At 42.7% G+C, this 16,679-nt stretch overlaps 1 protein-coding gene across 1 annotated transcript in view; it reads left to right on the forward strand.

Moving 5' to 3' along the window:
* LOC133542987 (aggrecan core protein-like) overlaps window positions 1-12,479 on the forward strand; it is a 49,275-nt gene extending 36,796 nt beyond the window's left edge. The window contains exons 16-20 of the mRNA XM_061887308.1: window positions 3,222-3,380; window positions 3,469-3,551; window positions 11,820-11,964; window positions 12,038-12,220; window positions 12,290-12,479. Coding sequence (XP_061743292.1) covers window positions 3,222-3,380; window positions 3,469-3,551; window positions 11,820-11,964; window positions 12,038-12,220; window positions 12,290-12,336 — 617 coding nt within the window. The 3' untranslated portion in view covers window positions 12,337-12,479. The remainder of the gene's footprint in view (window positions 1-3,221; window positions 3,381-3,468; window positions 3,552-11,819; window positions 11,965-12,037; window positions 12,221-12,289) is intronic.
* The last annotated feature ends 4,200 nt before the right edge of the window (window positions 12,480-16,679 follow it).

Here is a 16,679-nt window from a genome sequence, read left to right on the forward strand (position 1 = left end):
AGTGGTTCTAACATAATAGTGGGAGTCCAGTCCATAGTGGATCTAATATAATAGTGAAAGTCCAGTACATAGTGGTTCTAACATAATAGTGAGAGTCCAGTCCATAGTGGATCTAACATAATAGTGAGAGTCCAGTACATAGTGGTTCTAACATAATAGTGAGAGTCCAGTCCATAGTGGATCTAACATAATAAATAGTGAGAGTTCAGTCCATAGTGGTTCTAACATAATAAATAGTGAGAGTCCAGTACCTAGTGAATCTAACATAATAGTGAGAGTCCAGTCCATAGTGGATCTAATATAATAGTGAGAGTCAAGTCCATAGTGGATCTAACATAATAGTGAGAGTCCAGTACATAGTGGTTCTAACATAATAGTGAGAGTCCAGTCCATAGTGGATCTAACGTAATAAATAGTGAGAGTCCAGTACATAGTGGTTCTAACATAATAGTGAGAGTCCAGTCCATAGTGGATATAACATAATGAATAGTGAGAGTCCAGTACATAGTGAAACTAACATAATAGTGAGAGTCCAGTCCATAGTGGATCTAATATAATAGTGAGAGTCAAGTCCATAGTGGATCTAACATAATAGTGAGAGTCCAGTCCATAGTGGATCTAACGTAATAAATAGTGAGAGTCCAGTACATAGTGGTTCTAACATAATAGTGAGAGTCCAGTCCATAGTGGATCTAACGTAATAAATAGTGAGAGTCCAGTACATAGTGGTTCTAACATAATAGTGAGAGTCCAGTCCATAGTGGATCTAACATAATAGTGAGAGTCCAGTACATAGTGGTTCTAACATAATTGTAAGAGTCCAGTCCATAGTGGATCTAACGTAATAAATAGTGAGAGTCCAGTACATAGTGGTTCTAACATAATAGTGAGAGTCCAGTCCATAGTGGATCTAACATAATAAATAGTGAGAGTCCAGTACATAGTGAATCTAACATAATAGTGAGAGTCCAGTCCATAGTGGATCTAATAATAGTAAGAGTCCCGTCCATAGTGGAGCCAGCAGGTGACCATCCCAAGCGGAGACGGGTCAGCAGCGCAGAGATTTCCCCAACCGATGCACAGGCGAGCGGTCCACACCGGGTCCCGACTCTGGACAGCCAGCTCTTCATCCATGGCCACCGGACCTGTGCACCCGCCCCCCACACAGGTCTTTTGTGGCAATAGAGGCTGACCTGCAGGCTCGGAAGGATCCACATTTCCAAACAATGTCAAGGGGTCAGTTGAATCCACAATTTGTTCCTTGTTCACAACCAAAAACCCCAATTGGTGGCCGCTGCCATGTGGAAGGACATTGTCTGTAAAGCGATCACCCGCTGGCTTCGTCTTCTATTGACAATCACGGCAACAGCAGTAATCACAGCTCCAAAACCATGGAATCGCAAAGCATCCATCTTCCTAAAAATGGAGTCTCGCGGCACAACATTTTACGAGACTTACGGCTTATGACGCCAAGCGCCTTTAATAGAAACACATACAAGATGTACATGTAGGGACAGCGTGGCGCAGTGGTAGAGTGGCCGTGCGCAACCCAAGGGTCCCTTGTTCAATCCCCACCTAGTACCAACCTCGTCACGTCCGTTGTGTCCTGAGCAAGACACTTCACCCTTGCTCCTGATGGGTGCTGGTTAGCGCCTTGCATGGCAGCTCCCTCCATCAGTGTGTGAATGTATGTGTGAATGGGTAAATGTGGAAGTAGTGTCAAAGCGCTTTGAGTACCTTGAAGGTAGAAAAGCGCTATACAAGTACAACCCATTTATTTATTTATTTACTTTCTCGAAATGTTAGAACGACCACTTTTATTTTTCAAAAAACTGCAATGGAAACGCAGCTACTTAGGATGTGTTTTGTATATTTGATTGAGTTACTTAACTTAACTTGCAACTCAATGCCAAAAAAACGGAAATGCTGATTATCGGTCCTGCTAGACACCGACCTCTATGCAATAATACAACTGTAACATTTGACAACCAAATAATTAAACAAGGCGAGTCGGTAAAAAATCTGGGTATTATCTTCGACCCAACTCTCTCCTTTGAGTCACACATTAAAAGTGTTACTAAAACAGCCTTCTTTCATCACTGAAATATGCTAAAATTCGCTCCATTTTGTCCACTTACGACGCGGAGATCATTATTCATGCGTTTGTTACGTCTCGTCTCGACTACTGTAACGTATTATTTTTGGGTCTGCCCATGTCTAGCATTAAACGATTACAGTTGGTACAAAATGCGGCTGCTAGACTTTTGACAAGAAGAAGAAAGTTTGATCATATTACGCCTATACTGGCTCACCTGCACTGGCTTTCTGTGCACTTAAGATGTGAATTTAAGGTTTTACTACTTACGTATAAAATACTACACCCTATCTTGCCGATTGTATTGTACCATATGTTCCGGCAAGAAATCTGCGTTCAAAGGATTCCTAAAGCCCAAAAAAAGTCTGCGGGCTATAGAGCGTTTTCATTTCGGTCTCCAGTACCCTGGAATGCCCTCCCGGTAACAGTTCAAGATGCTACCTCAGTAGAAGTATTTAGGTCTCACCTTAAAATCCATTTGTATACTCTAGCCTTTTAATAGACCTCCTTTTTAGACCAGTTGATCTGCCGCTTCTTTTCTTTTTCTCCTCTGTCCCCCCCTCCCTTGAGGAGGGGGTCCGGTCCGATTGCCATGGATGAAGTACTGGCTGTTCAGAGACGGGACCCAGGACGGACCGCTCGTCGGGACCCAGGATGGACCGCTCGCCTGTGTATCGGTTGGGGACATCTCTACTCTGCTGATCTGACTCCGCTTGGGATGGTTTCCTGTGGACGGAACTCTCCCTGCTGTCTTGGATCGGCTTTGAACTGAACTCTCGCGGCTGTGTTGGAGCCACTATGGATTGAACTTTCACAGTATCATGTTAGACCCGCTCGACATCCACTGCTTTCGGTCCCCTAGAGGGGGGATGTTAGCCACATATGAGGTCCTCTCCAAGGTTCTCATAGTCATCATTGTCACTGGCGTCCCACTGGGTGTGAGTTCTCCTTGCCCTCTGGGTGTGAGTTTTCCTTGCCGTTATGTGGGTTCTTCCGAGGATGTCGTAGTCGTAGTGGTTTGTAAAGTCCTTTGAGATATTTGTGATTTAGGGCTATATAAATAAACATTGATATATTGATTAATTAACCGATGTCATATTATCTCTTCATGGTTTTGCGGCTGCAGATGAGCAGCTGTGTGGTGAAGGTTGGATTAAGTTTCAGGGTAATTGCTACCTGCACTTCACTGATAGGAAGACGTGGTCGGATGCGGAGCAAGACTGCCGGGACCTGAATGCACATCTGGTCAGCATCATAACACCAGAGGAGCAACACTTTGTCAACTGTAAGTGCCTACTTTGGTCTGTAAAAGTATTGTGTTAAAGCAAGATCAGACTGAGCAACTGCTCCTCCCCCTCCCCCCACTCCACCAGCAAATGCACAGGACTACCAATGGATCGGGCTGAATGACAAAACAGTGGAAAATGACTTCCGCTGGACTGATGGTACTCCGCTGGTGAGTGATGATAATCTGTTATGCTAATTTATCAGAGCTAGTAAATTAATTCAATTCATATCCTATCAAAGGGGTCATATTATGATTGTTTTTCTACATTTAAAACACTTCCTTGTGGTCTACATAACATGCAATGGTGTTTCTTTGATAAACATTTTGCATAGGTTTTGTGGTCACGTTCTGTTTGGTTGTGGACTCATTGTGCACTGTGGTTTTTTTGTCACCATGACAACCATTAGTTCACCTGATTTATTTGGACTCACGCACCAGTGTTAATCACGTCACTGATACTTAAGCTTGTAGTTGCCAGGCAGTCGGCCTGGCGTCATTGTTGTTGTTCCATGCTCTGTTCATTCTCTTCATGCCATAGTTCATGCTTCATGCGCTGCACGTAAGTTATGTTTATTCAAGTCACAGTTAGCGAGAATTTAATGTCCTAAGTTTTTTGCCTTTGTGGTAGTTTTTGTTTTTTTAGCCAAGTTTGTTCTCCGCCTTGTGCGTGCATTTAGTTTGCACTTTTTTTATAGATAAATTAAAATATGTATTTACCTTCACGCCATGTCCCGTCATCTTCCTTTGCAATCCGGGAAAACAAACCCCACCACAGTCCTAGTTCTGACATTGATGATGTTTTACAGACTGTTTTTAAAGGGAAACATTATCACCAGACCTATGTAAGCGTCAATATATACCTTGATGTTGCAGAAAAAAGACCACATGTTTTTTTAACCGATTTCCGAACTGTAAAAGGGCGAATTTGCGATTTAAACACCTTTCAATTGTTCGCTGTCGGAGCGATGACCTTTCACCCGTGACATCACAATGGGAAGCAATCCGCCATTTTCTCGAACACATTACACACACAAGTCAAATCAGCTGTTATTTTCCGTTTTTTCGACTATTTTTTGGAACCTTGGAGACATCATGCCTCATCGGTGTGTTGTCGGAGGGTGTAACAACACGATCAGGGACGGATTCAAGTTGGAATGTACATCGATTAGCACGGCATGCTAATCGATGCTAACATGCTATTTAGGCAGCTGCATGTACATATTGCATCGCTATGCCTCATTTGCAGATATATTTGCATCCAGCCTTTCTCTCCACCCACATTTAATGCCAAACAAACACATACCAATTGACAGATTCAAGTTGCACCATTGTCAAGAGATGCGAAAGTCCTTTGTTTGTTCTGCACATTTTACCGGCAATGCTACGACAGACATGGCACAGAGATGTGCGGATATCCTGCGACACTCAAAGCAGATGCATTTCCAACTATAAAGTCAACGAAATCACAAAGGTGAGTTTTGTTGATGTTATTGACTTATTTGCTAATCAGACATATTTGGTCACGGCATAACTGCCAGCTAATTGATGCTAACATACTATTTAGGCTAGCTGTATGTACACTTGTAGCTATATTTTCATCCAGCCTTTCCCTCCACCCACATTTAATGCCAAACAAACACTTACCAATCGACAGACTTAAGTTGCTTCAGTGGTCAAAAGATGCAATCTTTGGTTAGAAGGCGATCGCCGAATAGCTTCAATAGCTATTCACTCAAAAGCTTCAGTTTCTTCCCTCAATTTCGTTTTCGCTCTCTGCCTCCACACTCCAACCATCCGTTTCAATACATGCGTAATCTGTTGAATCGCTTAAGGCGCTGAAATCCGAGTTTGAATCCAAGCTCATGTCGCTATATCTGGCTGGTCTATCCGACATGTCACTATGTGACGCCACAGGAAAATGGAAAGTAGATTTACAGATAGCGAAAATCACGCACTTTAAAGCCTTTTTTCGGGATATTCCATGATTGGGTAAATCTTGAAAAAAACTTAGAAAAATAAAATAAGCCACTGGGAACTGATTTTTATTGGTTTTAACCCTTCTGAAATTGTGATAATGTTCCCCTTTAAAGGGAAACACACTTTTTTTTGGCTGTCGTTCACAATCACTATGAGAGAAAAGAACACGTCTTTTTTATACAAAATGCTTGAAAGATGCGGTTAATGGGATTCACCATTGTAGTCTTCAAAGCCCTTTAAAACTTCAAAACCCTCCAGCAATGTTTTGTATATAGAGTGCAAGTCCATATATAATGCAGTAACAGACACGTTCATAACAATATGTAATATGTTCAATATTTACCACATCTTTATGATTCTAATCATTTCCGGAGCTGATTTATTCCGTGCGATAATTTCTGTTTCCATAAGAGCCACCTGACATCTGGCAACGACTTGTGTTCCTACTTCCCAAATCAAAACATAGTAGACTTGGTAAGAGACAAAAAAGTCAACTATTTCTGGACAAAAGAGGATTGACATTTTTATTCTTTTGAAGCTAAATATACTGCTGCTTGTAGAAGTGACCATGGACAAAGACTAAGTAAGGCATTGGAGCAGATGGAAGTTTGAAGAGTGAGGTAAAAGCGATTTTGACGCTATGAGTATGGAACTTGGAGACAAGCTATTTTGACATAAATGGATTGCTTACCCCAAAACCAACAGGAAATGTCCCTGGCCATCTGAACCAGACTAACAACTGTCCATCGAGTGAGTCACTTTTATATTGATCATGATACACGCAGCACATAATGCGTGTTAGTACAACTACAGTACATACACTTTCTAGCTAGCTGTGTACAAACAAAATATGAATTGTGGGCTAATGCTTACAGATACTGTAATTTGATTGTTCATGTTTTTCAATCAGTACAAACTGGTGTCGTATTGCAGTGTTGAACATTTCAAACTCAAACGCGTTTCCTGTTGTCTTAGAAGCTAGTTTATCTCTTGCCATAGTTCGTTTTTACAGCTAATACCGAAGCACGCCGATTTGTAACTGCTATAGAGAAAGAGGTCCTCAGTGTTAGTTTTTACAATAACAATGTTAGTTTTGGTTATTATAGGGGTTACAAAACAGCGATGTTTGAATGCATTTTTAAAGTGATTTAGAGGTATAATTAAATGCTCCCATTAGATGCATTGCAAGCCGCCTAGAAAGAGCTGATTTTTATATAATAGATGGCGAAAAAACAAAAACCTTTGTCTTCCTGTCTCTCATAATGATTTTGAATAATAGAAAAACCCCTCCCCAAAAAAGTGCAGTAGCCCTTTAAGCCGCTTTCTTACTGCGCCGTTTTGGGGGCAGTCTTATTTATAAGCTTCAGTTCAACTGCGCATTCTCCCCGCCAGCCATGTGGTAGTTGTTAGTGCTTCCATATCGAATCGACTGAAAAATATAAGTTTGAACGATATGCTACTTTATTTTCGAAATGGCTACTGCGGAGGATGGATTTGCATGTACTAGACAGTCTGACCCACGACAAGATAGAGGAAAAGAAGATACGTATTCAATACAACGTTGGACTATGCAAAGCAAACATTTTCGGGTAAATCTCTACCAAATATGGAGATATCACCTGATCACCAAAAGGAAAAAGGTCAAATTCCAAATGGCTCATTTGGAAGAATTTTGAAGTAAGGCAACCTTGTTTTATGAATATCTCTGCCAGGCCGTTATGGTTTGATTTCAAATTTTCTGGACTTATGCAGATCCCAAATACACAAAAACAGGTACCAATAGGAGGCAGCACGGTGGAACAGGTTAGTGCGTGTGCCTCACAATAGGAAGAGCCTGAGTGTTCAGGGTCTTTCTGTGTGGAGTTTGCATGTTCTCCCTGTGACTTTGTGGGTTCCCTCCGGGTACTCCGGCTTCCTCCCACCCCAAAGACATGCACCTGGGGATAGGTTGATTGGCAACATTAAATTGACCCTAGCGTATGAATCTGAGTGTAAATGTTGTCTATCTGTGTTGGCCTTGCAATGAGGTGGCAACTTGTCTACGGTGTACCCCGCCTCCCGCCCGAGTGCTGCTGGGTTAGGCTCCAGCACCCCTGCTACAACGAAAGGGACAAGCGGTAGAAAATAGATGGATGGATGGAGTAACCAATAGGTAAGAACAGCTTGTTTTGCATAGAGAATCCCCTTTAAAACATTTATTCATTTAATAAAACAACTAATCATAGATGACTAATCACATTTGAATGGAACTAATACAGTAACTAATACCATGGTTGTACATTTAATAATGGTGAAGGATCACATTTAAATATGGGACTGATGTTACAGTACTTTTTGTCTTAATGCTGTGCAACACAGTCAAGTGGTGGTGAGTAACAGTTCTTTACTGGTAAAATATACTCACAAATGCAGTACTCAAACAGGAGGTAACAAAAGATGACGGTGCAGCAAGGAGAAAACAAATGCAATCCATCCATCCAGCTTCTTCCGCTTATCCGAGGTCAGGTTGCAGGGGCAGCACCCTAAGTAGGTAAGCCCAAACTTCCCTCTCCCCAGCTACTTCATCCAGCTCCCCCAGGGGAATCCAGAGGCATTCTGAATTCCCCAGAATCCAGAATGCCTTGGAGAGACATAGTCTCCCCAACGAATCCTGGGTCTTCCCTGTGGCCTTTTACCGACCGGTAGGGCGTGCCCGAAACACCTCCCCAGGGAGGCGTCCGCGATGCATCCTGACCAGATGCCTGAACCGCCTCCTCTGGCTCTTCTCGATGTGGAGGAGCAGGGGCTTTACTCAGACCTCCTCCCGAATGACAGAGCTTTTCAATCGATCACTAAGGGAGAACACTGCCACCCAACGGCGGAAAATCATGTTGGCCACGTGTACATATGATTTTGTCCTTTCGTCCATAACTCAAAGCTCATGGCCATAGGTAAGAATGGGAAAGTAGATCTACCCAACGGATTGTTGCAGGGGTCGCATCACTGCAGGCGCCGCACCGATCCGCCTGTCGACGTCCCGATCCACTCTTCCCTCATTCGATAAAAAGACTCCAATGTACTCAAACTCCTCCACTTCTCCCCAAACCATAGATGGCACTCCACCCTTTTCCAGGCGAGAAACAGGAACTCAGACTTGGAAGTGCTGATTCCCATACCAGTCGTTTCACACTCGGCTGCAAACCGATCCAGTGAGAGCTAAAGATCATTGGCAGATGAAGCCATCAGTACCACATAATCTGCAAAAAGCTATACCAAATTGTACAGCCACCAAAACGGATCCCCTCAACTGCGCGTAGAAAATCTGTCCATAAAAGAAGAATTGCTGACAAAGGGGAGCCCTGGCATAGTCCACCCTGGAGTTCAACCCTCACTGGAAACAGATCCGACTTACTACCGGAGCCAACTTACTGCTGGCAACACAGACCATGTTTTGACACTGATCATACAGGGAGCGGACCGCCACAATTAGACGGTTCGATACCCCATACTATCTGAGCACTCCCCACAAGACATCCCGAAAGACACGGTCGAAAGCCTTCTCCAAGTCTACGAAGCACATGGAGACTGGTTGGGTGAACTTACATGCACCCTCAAGAACTCTGCCGGGAGTATAGAGCTGGTTCACAGTTCCACGACCAGAACAAAAACCACACTGCTCCTCCTGAATCCGAGGTTCGACTATCAGGCGTAGCCTTTTCTCCAGTACACCTGACTAGACCATACCGGGAAGATTGAGGAGTGTGATTCCACGATAGTTGCATCACACCCTCCAGTTCCCCTTCTTACAGAAAGGAACCACCACCTCTGCCAATCCAGAAACGCTGTCCCAGTTATCCAAGCAATGCTACATAGTCTTGTCAACGAACACAGCCCCACAGCATCCAAAGCCTTAAGGAACTCCGGGCGGCTTTCATCCACCCACGCTGCCCTGCCACTGAAGAGCTTTTTGACTATCTCAGCAACATCAGCCCCAGAAATAGGGGAACCCACCACAGATTCCCCAGGCACTGCTTCCTCATAAGAAGACGTGTAGGTGGGATTGAGACAGGTCTTCGAAGTATTCCCTCCACCGATCTACAAAGTCCTGAGTTGACGTCAGCAGCACATCATCCATACCATATACGGTGTTGACAGTGCACTGCTTCTCCCTCCTGAGGCGGCGGTTGATGGTCCAGAACTGCTTCGAAGCCGTCTGGAAGTTGTTTGCCATGGCTTTGTGGAACTCCTCTCATGTTTGAGTTTGTGGGCATTTTTATTCCAATGAAGGAATGACGTGTGCAAGTAACCCAAATATGTATGGTGTGACTATGTGTTGAGTTTAACTGAGTGTTACCAGTAGTTGTTGAAGGTGCATGTTGAGGAAGTTCAGAAGGGGCAAGGCAGGTACAGAGATCCGTGGGAAAGCAAAAAGGCAAGGGCAAGGGTAAGGGCAAGGGCACGGCGTCTGAGACCGTGTCCAGGTGAGAGGTCAAGATCCAGAAAGGCAGCACATATGCAAGGAGAGCTAGAGACGTGTAGGGCTTACTGTACAATACAAGTTGCTACGTTCTTGCATTAGAAAGCAGGATCCGCTGGGGCATGAAGGACTTAGAGCTCTCATCAGCGGCAGGTGTATGGATTGTCGATTCTGTGCAGCCGTGCAAAGCGGCGGCCACAACCGGACCGGAATGCTCGTAGGCGTGTCCCGAGGCGCGCACAGAGGAGCGCACCACAGACTGTGTGGTGGCATGTACTTGAGCCGTAACAGCATCACCAGGTTTCACTGTCATTGTCAATGTGACCGTTGAAGTCACCCAGCAGAACAAGGGGAATCAACTGAGGGAACAATCTCCAGTACTCCCTCGAGGAAATCCAAAGAGGTCGGGTACTATATGAGCTGCTGTTTGCTGTGTAAGCACACACAACAGTCAGGACTTGCCCCCCCCCCCCCCCCACACACACACACACACACCCCCCACCTGAATGCGGAGGAAAGCTACCCTCTCGCCTACCTGTTTAAACTTCAAAATGCAGGCTCTAAGCTGAGGGGCAAAAAGAGTTACCACCTGAGACTGTTGTCTGTTGATTGATTACAAAGCCAGAGTGGAAGAGAGTCCAGCCCCTCCCCTACGAGGACTGGTTCCAGTGCCCTTGCTGTGCGTCGATGTGACTCCGACTAGATTTAGCCGGAACTTCTCCAACTCGCGCACCCAGCGAGATGACGTTCGAAATCCCAAGAGCTAGCTTCTGTAGCCGATGATCGGAGTGCAGAGGGCCCTGCCTTCGGCTGCTGCCCAGCTTACACTGCACCTGACCTCTGTGCCACCTTCTATGAGTGGTGAGCCCATTGTAGGGGGGACCCACGTTACCTTTTCGGGCTGTGCCCGGCCGGGCACCTTGGGGACAGGCATGGCCACCAGGCGCTCGCCATTGAGCCCCACCTCTGGTGCTCCACAGGGGGGCCCTGTGACCCGCATCCGGGCGAGGGAAATCTGAGTCCTTGAATTTGACTTTCCATAAACATCTTCGAGCTCTTTTTTGTCCGGTCCGTCACCTAGGACCTGTTTGTCTTGGGAGCTCCTACCAGGGGGCATAGAAGCCACCGGACAACATAGCTCCTAGGATCATTGGGACACACAAACTAATCTACCAGGATAAGGTGGCAGCTCAGAGAGGAGGGAAAAAAATAAGCACCGTGGAAAAATAAAGAGATAGATAGATAGATAGATAGATAGATAGATAGATAGATAGATAGATAGATAGATAGATAGATAGATAGATAGATAGATAGATAGATAGATAGATAGATAGATAGATAGATAGATAGATAGATAGATTGATAGATAGATAGATAGATGGATACAAAAACAAAACTAAACTTGGGTAGGAGCTGCAAGAAAAGCTAACAACAAAAACACAAAGCAGCACGGTGGCGGAGGGGTTACTGCGTGTGCCTCACAATACGAAGGTCCTGGGTTCGATCCTGGGCTTGGGATTTTTCTGTGTGGAGTTTGCATGTTCTCTCTGTGACTGCGTGAGCACCTAGGGATAGGTTGTTTGGCAACACTAAATGGTCCCTAGTGTGTGAATGTGAGTGTGAATGTTGTCTGTCTATCTGTGTTGGCCCTGTGATGAGGTGGCGACTTGTCCAGGGTGTACTCCGCCTTTCGCCCAAATGCAGAGCTGAGATAGGCTCCAGCACCCTCCGCGAAAATGGATGGATGGATGGATGGATGAAAATACAATTATTCAAAAATGGATGACACCATATAAAAAAACTGGGGTAGGTTTAAAAAATCCCGCCTTGTCACCCATTCTTATGTCTGTCATGGCCAAAGTCACTTGTAACTTTTGGTTATGTCAACAAGGGATGTCAACATAAACAGGTTCCACTGCAGTAAGATGTCAAACTTGTTCTGCCTTGTACCTGGTCTTGACTTGAATGTTCACGTTTTTTTTATTTTTTGTCATTTTTTTTAGCAATATGAGAACTGGAAGCCAAACCAGCCAGATAGTTACGTTCACTCTGGAGAAGACTGTGCGGTGATGATCTGGCATGCCACAGGCCAGTGGAATGATGTACCTTGCAACTACCATCTACCATTCACCTGCAAGAAAGGCCCTGGTATACCAGCTCAAGCCTCACATCTGTTCCAAGTATCTGACGTATTCCCAACAAGTACTCTTCTTGTTCTCAGCCTCATGTGGTGCCCCACCGGAAGTGAAACATGCCCTTATGTTTGGGAACAGAAGGGAGGAATATCCTGTCAACTCAATCATCCGTTATCAGTGCAACCCAGGATTTAGACAGCGCTATCCGCCAGTGGTTCGCTGTAAGGCAGATGGACATTGGGAGGAGCCCCAGGTGAAATGTAGTCAGGGTAAGTCAACTCCCTGTCATGGTTGAGCTGCAGGTGTTCATCATAACAAGCTGTTCTGTCTCTCTGCAGTGAAAGCCAGGCAAAGAATTCACGGAAGGAGTCCAAAAATCTATTAAAAGAAAAAAAAAAACAGAAGAGATTAATATTTTAACTGAATACATATAACACACAGAAATTATTATGTGGCACAGTTTTAATACAATATATGTTTCCAATGTGTACCGTATTTTTCGGACAATAAGTCACAGTTTTTTTCATAGTTTGGCTGGTGGTGCGATTTATACTCAGGAGCGACTTATGTGTTAAATTATTAACACATTACCGTAAAATATCAAATAATATTATTTAGCTCATTCACGTAAGAGACTACACGCAGGGACGTGCACATGATTATAGAGGGGCAGGGGCTCAAAGTCAGAAAAGGGCAGGAAATTGTTTTTTTTGTCCTTTACACAATATGGAAATTAATGTAAAATTAAATTTGCTAGTAGGAAGCTAACTACTTAACTGTGTGTCCTTTGAAGGTAAAAGTGATTGCCATTTCTTTTGTGTCAACAAATAATGAGTTAATTCACATTATCATAGGCTTGAAAGACATGAAAAGCAACAAAACACTGGTTTATTATTAGGCTATTTATTGTTAAAGATAAGCATTTTAGTATTGAACATTGAACAGTGCAACTTGAACTTTGAAAAATAAATAAATAAATACCCAAATTAAAAAAACTTCAATGTGAAAATCTGTCCTTCTTCCCTTAACTTGATGAAAACACCATCAAGTTGTAATTTATGGTCTTTCTCACTTAATGCTCAGACTAAACAACTGAAACGCAATACAACTTTATATCTAAACCTCTACTGTGGGAGAAATGTGATCCGCCGTAAACACAGTGCATTTTATTTTGAAAATTAACCAGGTGTTTTATTTTGTATTTTGTACAATACTTCCTGTCCCGCACGATCCGCTCTGCTCTGTGCAGAATAGATGTGCTGTGCTCAATTGATGCGCCGTGCTCCAACGTCCGGCAAAAACAGAAGCTGACACATTGAATATTAGAATAATACAGCGTTTTTCTGAAATATTACCCATATTAGATGCTGAATAAGTGGACGGCGACTAGACCATAACTCACAGGTTCAAGGTTCACGTCTCCTCAGGCCCCATTTGCGCTCTCTCCTCTCTCTCACTCAGTCACTCACTCACTCACTAGCCCTCTCTCTCGCTCTCTGGTGGAAGCTCAGGCTTAAACAACCCGGTATTACAAGAAAACGTGGAGTTTTTGTAGCGCTGTTTTTTTTGTTTTGATTTGTTTTTTTTACATCCCTAAAAGGAATTTATTAATGTTGTTTGAAGAAAAAAAATATAAAAACACACACACAGGCAGAGGGCACTTTTTAAGACGAGGCAAAAAAGGGCAGGGGCTCAAGCACCCATAGGGCCCATTCTGTGTACGTGCCAGACTAGACGTATAAGATTTCATGGGATTTATCGATTAGGAGTGACAGATTGTTTGGTAAACGTATAGCATGTTCTATATGTTATAGTTATTTGAATGACTCTTACCATAATATGTTACGTTAACATACCAGGCACCTTCTCAGTTGGTTATTTATGCGTCATATAACGTACACTTATTCAGCCTGTTGTTCACTATTCTTTATTTATTTTAAATTGTCCTTCAAATGTCTATACTTGGTGTTGGGTTTTATCAAATAAATTTCCCCCAAAAATGCGACTTATATATGTTTTTTTCCCCTTCTTTATTATGCGTTTTCGGCAGGTGCAACTTATACTCCGGGGCGACTTATACTCCGAAAAATACAGTATATGATAATTTTATTGATTTTTTTATTTTATTTACAATTATTGTAATGTGTTGTTGAGGAATTAAGCACTGTTTTTTAACATGACTTTTACATTTAAAAACACTTCCTTCTTTTGAAAAACATTTGGTAAACACAAATATTACATTTTGTGTTGTGGGTTGAAACTGATTATAGTGCCAGACAGTTGCAGTGATTGAGCATGATAAAAGTCCATCCATCCATCCTTCGGGATCGCGGGGGGCGCTGGGGCCTATCTCAGCTCGGAAGGTGGGGTACACCCTGGACAAGTCGCCACCTCATCGCAGGGCCAACACAGATAGACAACATTCACACTCACATTCACACACTAGGGACCATTTAGTGTTGCCAATCAACCTATCTATCCCCAGGTGCATGTTTTTGGAAGTGGGAGGGAGCCGGAGTACCCGGAGGGAACCCACACAGTCACGGGGGGAACATGCAAACTCCACACAGAAAGATCCCGAGCCTGGGATTGAACTCAGGACTACTCAGGACCTTCGAATTGTGAGGCAGACGCACTCACCCTTCATCCACCGTGCTTCCCATGATAAAAGCTAACTCACTATAATTATTCTTTTACACAAATGCTTTGAGTTTAGAATGTTGGGATCAATCAACTGGCTTCTCAGTCCATGAATGTAGTAATTGCATGCTTAATTTTTTTTTTATTTTTACAAAAGAATCTGTTTGTTACAATTTAGGGCAGTGTGATTATTAAAAGAAAAAAAAAAATTTTTTGTTAAGAACTGAGATTGATTTTTTTTCATATGCACGCAGACACACACACCTACCATGTTTATGTGCTTACATTGTGAAGAAATAACATTGTTTGTTTAATCATTATAGTTGTCATGTTGTGATTTAAAGAACTAAACTAAATTAAATTAAAAACTCACTCCTGATACTTCAAGCCCTTTTACTCAAAGTACATTTATTCTACTTAGGAACCTAGTCAAAAATAAAATAATGTTGCCTGTGCTAGGATAAGACACATTTTGAATATTTCAATATGTGTATCATTAGATACTCAAAGTACATTTATTTGGCTTGGGAACCTAGTCAAAAATAATATAATGTTGCCTTTGATAGGATAAAACTCATTTTGAATATTTCAATATGTGTATTATTAGATATGGAGGTAAAAAAACGACATCAATTGTACAGATTCAGTCCATTGGCCCATAAGTCAAAAGAAGAGTCAAATAAAGAATGTCACCACTGACGTTGAGTAGAACCAGGGTAATGGAACCAACTCGCCCTGCATAATGTCTACTAGTAAATATGTTGCAGAATGATCTGTGTATAGTTCCAGTCTTATAGTCTTCAACCACACCTAAAGAAAAATGTGACATTTTCCTAAATCGTTCAGGAAATTACACCTCAGGTTAAAAAAAAGCTCTGTTTTCAACGAAATTTCAACATTTACAGTATATACATACCATCATAAAGTTTCTCTGCTGCACAATGAACTAGATGAATGGATTCTGAAACGTGCTGCTTGTTTGAAGAGGATTGTTGGCTGGGGTGAGGCCTTTTTTTGGGTTAGTTCCATATCTCTTCCCACAAGGGCTGTGCAGTCCAGAGAGTCTGAAAGATTAATATGTTTGTAGCTTTGGAGGTAATAACCTCACTTGAGGGTGTCAGTTACAAATCAGATTTAGCTCTATTCAGATTTTTGGGGAGACGATTCGATTCAGAATCAATTCTTCACTCAAACCAATCCTCAATTTAACAGTAGGATGGTTGCATGACGTCTCATCCATTTTTATTATTCGCAGCTTAATTCACACGATGGTCAAGCAGCCTGAGCATAGCATTAAAACAAGTGAGAGTGAATGTAGACTTTGAGCAGAAAATACTGTATTGTTGCTGCAGTCGTTCAAATAGAGCAGGGGTCTCAGACATGCGGCCCGCGGGCCAATTGCACGCGAGACATTATTTTGCCGCCCCCACCTTAATAAGAAATGTTAATGTTAGTGCGGCCCGCGAGTTTTATATGAAAGGCACTTGACAGTGTTGTTATTTGGCTCCAAAATGGCTCTTTCAACGTTCTGGGTTGCCTACCCCTGCGTTAGTGGAAAAGCGGCAAATGACTGAAAGCGACAGATATTTTATGACCTATATCGAGTAAAACTTTTTCAATTGAATTACATTTATATAGCGCTTTTCTCTAGTGACTCAAAGCGCTTTACATAGTGAAACCCAATATCTAAGTTACATTTAAACCAATGTGGATGGCACTGGGAGCAGGTGGGTAAAGTGTCTTGCCCAAGGACACAATGGCAGTGACTAGGTTAACAGAAGCGGGGATCGAACCTGGAACTCTCAAGTTGCTGGCACGGCCACTCTACCAACCAAGCTATACGGCCCAATTAAAATATGCTTGAAACTAGAATATCAGCTGATGCAAAGCTGTGTCATCAACACCTAAAAGTATAAAACTACTTTTTTAAAGTAATAATTTCTTATTTAAAGCATGAAAAAAATTCATGACTTTGACACAATTGTGTCTCGTAATTAAAACAGATGACAGCCAAACGGACTTTGCTGTTTTATTTTCAATGAAACAATAAAAAATACATACTCATAGAGTAGTACAGTTGGCACAGTA

Source organism: Nerophis ophidion, linkage group LG25 (assembly GCF_033978795.1).
Source record: "Nerophis ophidion isolate RoL-2023_Sa linkage group LG25, RoL_Noph_v1.0, whole genome shotgun sequence".
Classification (NCBI taxonomy): domain Eukaryota; kingdom Metazoa; phylum Chordata; class Actinopteri; order Syngnathiformes; family Syngnathidae; genus Nerophis; species Nerophis ophidion.